Source organism: Mizuhopecten yessoensis, unplaced genomic scaffold (genome assembly GCF_002113885.1).
Source record: "Mizuhopecten yessoensis strain PY_sf001 unplaced genomic scaffold, ASM211388v2 scaffold10933, whole genome shotgun sequence".
In the NCBI taxonomy this organism is placed as follows: domain Eukaryota; kingdom Metazoa; phylum Mollusca; class Bivalvia; order Pectinida; family Pectinidae; genus Mizuhopecten; species Mizuhopecten yessoensis.
Genome location: NW_018408794.1, coordinates 430,198 through 439,979, shown reverse-complemented (window position 1 = coordinate 439,979; position 9,782 = coordinate 430,198). Strand labels below are relative to the sequence as shown.

General features: G+C 34.5%; 1 protein-coding gene across 2 annotated transcripts in view; it reads right to left on the bottom strand.

Moving 5' to 3' along the window:
* LOC110463830 overlaps positions 1-9,782 on the bottom strand; it is a 47,145-nt gene that overhangs the window by 28,385 nt on the left and 8,978 nt on the right. For both annotated transcript variants that reach the window (XR_002464430.1, XM_021518714.1), the window contains exons 2-4: positions 9,630-9,742; positions 8,750-8,879; positions 6,161-6,266 (exon numbers count right to left, since the gene is read on the bottom strand). Coding sequence is in view for 1 of the 2 variants with exons in the window: in XM_021518714.1 (XP_021374389.1) it covers positions 6,161-6,266; positions 8,750-8,879; positions 9,630-9,742 (349 nt within the window). In the remaining variant the exon portion in view is untranslated. The remainder of the gene's footprint in view (positions 1-6,160; positions 6,267-8,749; positions 8,880-9,629; positions 9,743-9,782) is intronic.

Below are 9,782 nucleotides of genomic sequence, written 5' to 3'. Positions count from 1 at the left end.
AAATGTACATAAACTAAAACAATTAGAGCGTAGAGAAAATCAGGGGGGGAAATGTACATAAACTAAAACAATTAGAGCGTAGAGAAAATCAGGGGGGAAAATGTAGATAAACTAAAACAATTATTAGAGCGCACAGAAAATCAGGGGGGAAAATGTACATAAACTAAAACAATTAGAGCGTAAAGAAAATCAGGGGGGGAAATGTACATAAACTAAAACAATTAGAGCGTAGAGAAAATCAGGGGTGCGGGGGATCAGGGGGAAAAATGTAGATAAACTAAAACAATGAGAGCGTACAAAAAATCAGGGGGGAAATGTACATAAACTAAAACAATTAGAGTGTACAGAAAATCAGGGGGGAAAATGTACATAAACTTAAACAATGAGAGCGTACAGAAAATCAGGGGGAGAAATGTACATAAACTAAAACAATTAAAGCGTACAAAAAATCAGGGGAAAAGTACTTAAACTAAAACAATTAGAGGATAAATAGACAGTATACAGAAGATAGATAGATAGTATACTGAGGATAAATAGACAATAAACAGAGAAAAGATAGACATCATACAGAGGATAGATGGACAGTATAAAGAGGATAGATAGACAGTATACAAGGATAGAAAGACAGAATACAGAGGATAGATAGGCAATATACCGACGATAGAAAGATAGTATACAGAGGATAGATAGGCAGTATACAGAGGATAAACAGACAATATACAGAGAATAGATAGACAGTATACAGAGGATAGATAGACATTATACAGGGGATAGATAGGCAGTATACAGAGAATAGATAGGCAATATAGGGAGGATATTAGACAGTAAACAGAGGTCAGATAGACAATATACAGAGGATAGATAGGCAGTATACAGAGGATAGATAGGCAATATACAGAGGATATATAGACAGTATACAGAGGATTAAAAGACAGTATACAGAGGATAGATAGACAATGTACAGAGGATAGATAGACAGTATACAGAGGATAGATAGGCAATATACAGAGGATAGATAGAGAGTAACCAGATGATAGAATGACAGTATACAGAGGATAGATAGACAGTATACAAGGATAGATAGGCAGTATACAGAGGATAAATAGACAGTATACAAAGAATAGATAGACAGTATACAGAGGATAGATAGACAGTATACAGTGGATAGATAGACTGTATACAAGGATAGAAAGGCAGTATACAGCGGATAAATAGACAGTGTACAGAGGATAGATAGAAAATGTACAGAGGATTGATAGGCAGTATAGAGAGGAAAGATAGACAGTAAACAGAGATAACATACACAGACAATAAACTGAGGATAGATAGGCAGTATACAGACTATAGATAGACAATACATAGATAAAAGATAGACAATATACAGAGGATAGATACATGTAGACAGTATACAGAGGATATATAAGCAATATTCAGAGGATAGATAGGCAATATACAGACGATAGATAGACAATAAACAGAGGATAGATAGGCAGTACATAGAGCAAAGATAGACAATATACAGAAGATAAATAGGCAGTATACAGACGAAAAATATGCAATATACAGACAATAGATAGACAATATACAGAGGATAGATAGACAGTATTACAGAGGATATATAGGCAGTATACAGAGGATAGATAGATAATATATAGAGGATAGATAGACAATGTACAGAGGATAGACAGACAATATACAGAGGATAGAAAGGAAGAATACAGAGGATAGATAGACAATATACAGAGGATAGATAGGCAGTATACAGAGGATAGATAGGCAGCATACAGACGATAGATACACAATTTACTGATGATAGATAGACAATATACAGAGGATAGAAAGGAAGAATACTGAGGATAGATAGACAGTGTAAAGATGATAGAAAGGCAGAATACAGACGATAAATAGACAATATACAGAGGATAGATAGGCAGTATACAGATGATAGACAGATAATAAACAGAGGATAGATACACAGTATACAGAGAATAGATAGGTAGTAAACAGGGAGAAGATAGACATCCTACAGAGGATAGATAGACAGTATACAGAGCATATATAGGCAGTGTACAGAGGATAAATAGACAGTGTACAGAGGATTGATAGGCAGTATACAGAGGAAAGATAGATGCATACGTGTAGTGTATGTGTGTGTGTTTTGGGAGGCTGCGATATGTTCGTGTTTGTCTCCGTGTGACAGCGCAGAACTGATGCCGACTTTATAGTGCTACCTCACTGAAACATACTGCCGAAGACACCCAGCAGGACGCCCCACTCCTAATTTGCTGAGCGTTAAGCAGGAGTAGAAACTACCATTTTTAAAGACTTTGGTATGTCTCGGCCAAGGGACAGAATCCAAAGCCTTCCTCACATGGGCGAACGCTCAACAAATGGCCAAAAGTGAGGCATTGTCAAGGGAGACATTAGGAACTAGAAAGTTATTTAGAAAGGAGAGAAGAGATAAGGTCCCAAATTTAGTCGCCTCTTACGATCATGCAATTGGGGGCAGCATGCCAGGTACAATTCTTACACCCTTCCTGCAGGGTATACAGAGATTACATAGACAGTATACAGAGGATAGATAAGCAGTAAACAAAGGATAGATAGACAGTATGCAGAGAATAGATAGACAGTATACAGAGGATAAATAGACAGTATACAAAGAATAGATAGACAGTATACAGAGGACAGATAGACAGTATACAGTGGATAGATAGACTGTATACAAGGATAGAAAGGCAGTATACAGAGGATAAATAGACAGTGTACAGAGGATAGATATAAAATGTACAGAGGATTGATAGGCAGAATAGAGAGGAAAGATAGACAGTAAACAGAGATAACATACACAGACAATAAACTGAGGATAGATAGGCACTATACAGACTATAGATAGACAATACATAGATAAAAGATAGACAATATACAGAGGATAGATACATGTAGACAGTATACAGAGGATATATAAGCAATATTCAGAGGATAGATAGGCAATATACAGACGATAGATAGACAATAAACAGAGGATAGATAGGCAGTACATAGAGCAAAGATAGACAATATACAGAGGATAAATAGGCAGTATACAGACGAAAAATATGCAATATACAGACGATAGCTAGACAATATACAGGCAGCATACAGACGATAGATACACAATTTACTGATAATAGATAGACAATATACAGAGGATAGCAAGGAAGAATACAGAGGATAGATAGACAGTATATACAGAGGTAGATAGGCAATATATAGAGGATAGATAGACAGTGTACAGAGGATAGATAGACAATATACAGAGGATAGAAAGGAAGAATACAGAGGATAGATAGGCAGTGTACAAAGGATAGATAGACAGTATACAGAGGATAGATAGACAGTATACAGAGGATAGATAGACAATATACAGAGGATAGAAAGGAAGAATACAGAGGATAGATAGACCGTACACAGAGGATAGATAGGCAATATATAGAGGATAGATAGACAGTATACAGAGGATAGATAGACAGTATACAGAGGATAGAAAGGCAGTATACAGAGGATAAATAGACAGTATACAGAGGATAGATAGACAGTATACAGAGGATATATATATAGTATACATAGGATAGATAGACAGTATACAGAGGATAAATAGACAGTATACAGAGGAAAGATATACAATATACAGATGATAGATAGACAATGTACAGAGGATAGATAGACAATGTACATAGGATAGATAGACAATGTACAGAGGATGGATAAGGTGTTAGTGTAAGTAAAGCAAAATCAGTCCGACTTGCCCTATTTTCAAGTCATGGAAAATTGGGTTGCCAATCTAGAGAAATCTTGAATCATATCAAATGGAAATCTATATTCTAACAATCTCAGAAAGAAGAAATTGTCAACATCCCAGTACATTGTGCATTAAATGATTGTAAGAGGATATGGAACAAAATCAGAGAGTGTAAAGAAAACAAGGAAATAAACAATGAACATTAAAGAACAGGTTGTCTTCTTATTATAAACTGAAATATAATATAAATCAGACACATCATTGAGGTCAGTATTTAGCATACACAGTACAGGAAGTTTTAGTCTTGTATCCCTGTCTAATAATAACACCGGATACAAAAGCATGCAATTAATGATAAATAAGCATTTAGGATAAACATTTTTTTATACCTTCCTTTTGTATTGAAATCTGTGAAAGAGAAAATAACATAGAAATATCATGCATATTTATATTGTAACAATGAAGCAAGGGCCTGGAGTAGTGATTTTTGACATTCAACTTTATGTTTCAATTTATTAGACATATAAAGGATCCATATACTGTCCACTGAAAAAGAGGCAACTAAATGGGTCCAATGAGTGGTTAATTGGCCTTCCTGGTCACTGTAAACAGTATCAAATCTATGGCCTTCCTTATCACTGTTAACAGTATCAAATCTATGGCCTTCCTGATCACTGTAAACAGTATCAAATCTATGGTCTTCCTGATCACTGTAAACAGTATCTAATCTATGGCCTTACTAATTCCTGTCAACAGTATCAATTCTATGGCCTTCCTGATCACTGTCAACAGTATCAAATCTATGGCCTTCCTGATAACTGTAAACAGTATCTAATCTTTGGCCTTCCTGATCACTGTCAACAGTATCTAATCTATGGCCTTCCTGATCACTGTCAACAGTATCAAATCTATGCCCTTCCTGATCACTGTAAACAGTATCAAATCTATTGCCTTCCTGATCACTGTAAACAGTATCAAATCTATGGACTTCCTGATCACTGCAAACAGTATCAAATTTATGGACTTCCTGATCACTGTCAACAGTATCAAATCTATGCCCTTCCTGATCACTGTAAACAGTATCAAATCTATTGCCTTCCTGATCACTGTAAACAGTATCAAATCTATGGACTTCCTGATCACTGCAAACAGTATCAAATTTATGGACTTCCTGATCACTGTCAACAGTATCAAATCTATGGCCTTCCTGATCACTGCAAACAGTATCAAATCTATGGCCTTCCTGATCACTGGAAACAGTATCAAATCTATGGCCTTCCTGATCACTGCAAACAGTATCAAATCTATGGCCTTCCTGATCACTGGAAACAGTATCAAATCTATGGCCTTCCTGATCACTGCAAACAGTATCAAATCTATGGCCTTCCTGATCACTGTAAACAGTATCTAATCTTTGGCCTTCCTGATCACTGTCAACAGTATCAAATCTAAACTTCTCTTGCAGGTAAAATGATTTAAACCTAAGATGTAGCTATAGGATGGACTTTTGTGCATTAACCACTTTTTTAAAGGTGAGTAATATGAGTTATTATATACTCATTTTGCTAATTAGCATTATAGATTTCCCAAGTAGTGAGGCCATGTGGTTTTGTTTTAATAATAAATCCTGTTGACATGTCCATCCAACTAAAAACAGGTAGAATAATGGACAACTAAGGAGTGCCAGTGGTTTTAACTTGTAATGTATACATGTGCCAGCAAGGAAAATGTATGTATTATAAGTATTAATAACTACATCATTAACCATTTCTGAATGAAAGTCATGGTTTGTATTCAAACTTCTTGAAAATAAGCCTACCAAAAAATAGAAATTCCTTGTAACATATAGTAAAACACTTGAATGTCTAACCAAAGATATGGACAAATGCAACATGAAGTCAGTGACTCAACCAAGGATTTCAAGTTTGGGTAGGGGAGGGTATAATATCTAACTGGTTCCCATTCATCTGTACTTAAAAAACTAAACCGATTTCCAGGATTTTGGAGCAAAAATACCAAAAAATTAAATGTCAATTAAATATTTTAGCAAGGAGCTTCTTTTTTCAAGTCAGTCAAGTTTAGAGTTAAACAAACAATCAATTTTTCATTTCAGCTTAAGGTCTTCTTTGCCTCTTTATTACAGTAAGTAAGAATACTTCTCTTTATTCAAACCTGTGAGTGTCAGTTATGTTTTTGATCAATAATTTTGAAGTCCTTTAATCATCATGAATTTAGTGAATTTATTGTAGAAATGTTCAAATGACAATATCTCTGAAAGTTTTAGGGTAATTTCGGTAACACCGAGTCCTGTTTTTTACAGGGTAAATTTGTATTTGACCCAAAATTAGGTTAGAACATAAAACCTATAGTCAGTTTTACCTTTCTCTCTGCTTTGACTTGAATGACGAGAGCTTCATATTTTTTTACAGTTTTCTTGGCTAATCTAAGCAGGGCTTGCCCTTCATTGCCATTTTTGTCTATCCATCTGCAACAAGAACATTATATTTTATATTACATTTTAAAACTTAATATAATTCTAAATAATTGTAGTACCTTAACATCATTGATATTAAGAAACATATAAAAACTCCACTGTATTTGTTGTACACGCCCCAACACCCACATGACATCTACCTATGATCTGCATGAAAAGTTGTTTTAATAGTAATACCCACCTTCCGCCTTTCCCTGACCCCATTTTGATTATCATTGAAAAAGAAAACACAATTAACCCTTTCATTGCCACATCAGTTACAATGTATATAGGTGTATAAATTACATTAATTCAGTAAAATTTAAGATTTTTCAATCATTTTATTGAAATGTCAATATCTTTGGTAATATCCATGGGATCTTTATGCAATTTGGCGCTTCACCTTCAAATTACCTACTGATTATGAACATACATTCAAAATTTGTTATATTATCTCATTAACCTGTAAAAAATACAGGTGAAAAAGCTAATTAAAGGTAAAAAATTAATGAAAATGTTATTAAATGTAAACCATGATACGAAATGCTTTCAATCTGATGAAGACATGTCAGCCACATGAAGATGTTGGTACATGTATTAACAATTTATTAAAATTTTCACAAACCCCAAAAGTTTTAGTTTCCAGTGAGTGTGCTTGAAAAATTAGCACAACCATGCACACAGGTATTAAATGATATTACAGTAAATTTTGAGGTTTGTTGCAATTTAACTAAGAGCAGGCCAGTCGTTATCAGTGTTTGTGTGCTGGGTATAACTGACCTACTCAGTAGTGAAGTGGACGTAAAACCACGCAAAAAATATTAATAGAAGGAACTCTTGTATTATGTGGTAGGTCATTAGTTGATATTTCAGAATTATATACAATATATACTGTTGATCAAGTATATTTATCTAATTTTCTCTTTATTCTCAAAAATAATGAAAAACTAGAAATATATCAAAATGACATGACATTTTTAAGTCACCCCATCTACTACATTTGTATATGATCATTTTCAGTGTAATAAATCATTGACAAAGCTACAACTGACATATTTCCACCTGTCAATCAAAATGGTCTAATAATGACAGGTGTATATATACATACACACTGTTTAGGTAACCATGCCAACATGCACATGGAATAAATAAGAGAGCATGTGGAAAATATCTGTTGTCACCTGGCATGGGCAGAAAAGGTAATTAGATTAAAACGATGTTGTTTTCGCAACAATAACTGTCAGAAAAGATTCAATCTTATAATCTTTCACTTTTTCTTTTTATAAAATACACGATTCAAAGTAGTTTTCTGATCGTCTGCAAATCTGACTGAATAGGACGTCGATAGGTCTATCGGCAGATCTAGAGTATGTACGCTTTGTTACTTTAAGGCAGTCACTCAAACAGGTCCGACGAGGACCGCCAGCAGCCAAATTCACAAGACATGAAAAAGACAAAACAATTGTGATTTCAGCAATTCTTCTTTGAAAAGAAAAGATCGGAATGTATTTGGCTGTTTTGAGCCCGTTAATATTTATTTTTCAAACTCTAACTTTCATTATTATCAGTTCAATTTGCATACTTGTATGTAACATTGTGAGCTCCTGCCGTTAAATAGTATCATGCCACCTCGACTCTTTGCAATACACAAACTTGCAAACTTTGCCACTTTCTCCATGTCGTTTTGACACATTCCTACTGTCAATTAAGATTAAATAGTTCAACATGATTTTACCCAAGAACGGCATTTTAATCCCAGAGTGCCACTTACAATGCAATTCTTTGTTTAATGCTTCCCCATATGTGGTATATCGTATCCTGAAAGTTGGGCTCAGGACTTTACTCGAGTTTATTTATAAACCGATTATATCGTATATCATGACTTAAACTTGCAATTATTTGTAATGGTTAAATAGACAGGAGTTGTTCAACGAAATTTAACAGTTTATTGCTGCGAGCATATATTTCAAAACATTTCTGAAAATTCCCGAAAAATTCACAATAAATCAAATGGTCGCGACCAACGTCTGGTTTTGGATTGTTCTTGAGTATCCGCGCACCCCTTTATTGACACTTTCATTTTTCCTTAAAAAAGTGCAGACTATACACAAATATTTACGGTAGTTGATGGTCAGACATAAAATATATAAATCTATCAACAACAATCCATAATATAACAGTCTACCCCTTCGGGAACCTCAAAGGTGCCTAATTTATACTGAGAACATCTTTAGGTTATATGTAATTCCCGTGTCAAATTAGGAACGCCTTCAGGTTGTATGTTATTACTGTTTGAAAAGGAAATCTATATCTGAGTTATCCAAGAGCTCGTAATTAGCGCCTGGTATATTCCATCAGAAGCAAACACACGAAAGCTCTTCAGCGTGATAGGCAACAGATGTCAAAATCTGGGACTGAAACCGAAATTGATAGACCCCACTGAAAATGTTTTGTCACATGCCTCAGCCTATTGAATAATAACAAATCATACTTACTCTTGGAGTAGACTGATTGGGTTCTCATCATCAGTAAAACTGCTGGATACTGCCTCCCTGTGATCAAAAGCCTCTAACAACTCCTCCTTTAGAGGCGCATTGAAAACTCTCATGTACGACGATATCTCTTCTGAAGTAAAGAGTTAAATATTAAATGTATGACCTTCACTTAGGCAAATTGTTCAAAGCTAAATCTTAGCTAATTGACATTAAACTCAGAGGAATGGTGGACACTGTTAATTAAGCCTTGAGAGACCAGAGTTTTAGTTGTTAAAGAAATAAAGTGTAGGGTTACATGGTTGACTTGAAGTTGTGTTATAATCTTATGATGGTATAAAAATATGAATCATTAATAAATGTACTCTTAATTAATTTGAAAGAATATTCAAGTACTTAACTAATTAGTGGATTGTGTTTTTATCGGTAAATCATTCAACTTAAAAAGTGTTGCTTGATAGAACTATTTACAAGAATTTGAAAAGATTTCATTTTGCAAATATTGGCGACTGTAGCATTATTCAATATGAGTAAAACACTTATAGTTGACAATTGAAAAAAAATAATCTGGAAAAGCAGTGACAAACTTATTATCATCAGTGATGGTAACTCTGTTCTATTTGACACATAAGTGATTAAATATAGGCCCATACGTGTTTTCTTCAGAAGGAGGTATTGTGTCCATACCCCCATAAATTTCTACATTCTGCCTTTTAATATTACACTTCCAATGCCCCCCATTTTTTCACACCTGGAGAAAACACTATCATTCTATATATTGTTTACAATGTGACTCTCAATCAAAACATGACAATTTAGAAGTACTACAGTGGTAATAGAGCAGTAGAGGAACAGTAAAATGGAATCTAAACAATCAACTTACTTCCTTCCTGAAATATAGGAACACTTTTTCCGCGATAATCTTCAAGAACTGTAGACTGAGCTTTTTCACGATCTGCCCTGTGCTGCAGAATGTTGAGGAAATTCTCAGTTTCTCTGAAATAAAAGTTCATGTGACAATGTATTGGTGGTGAGA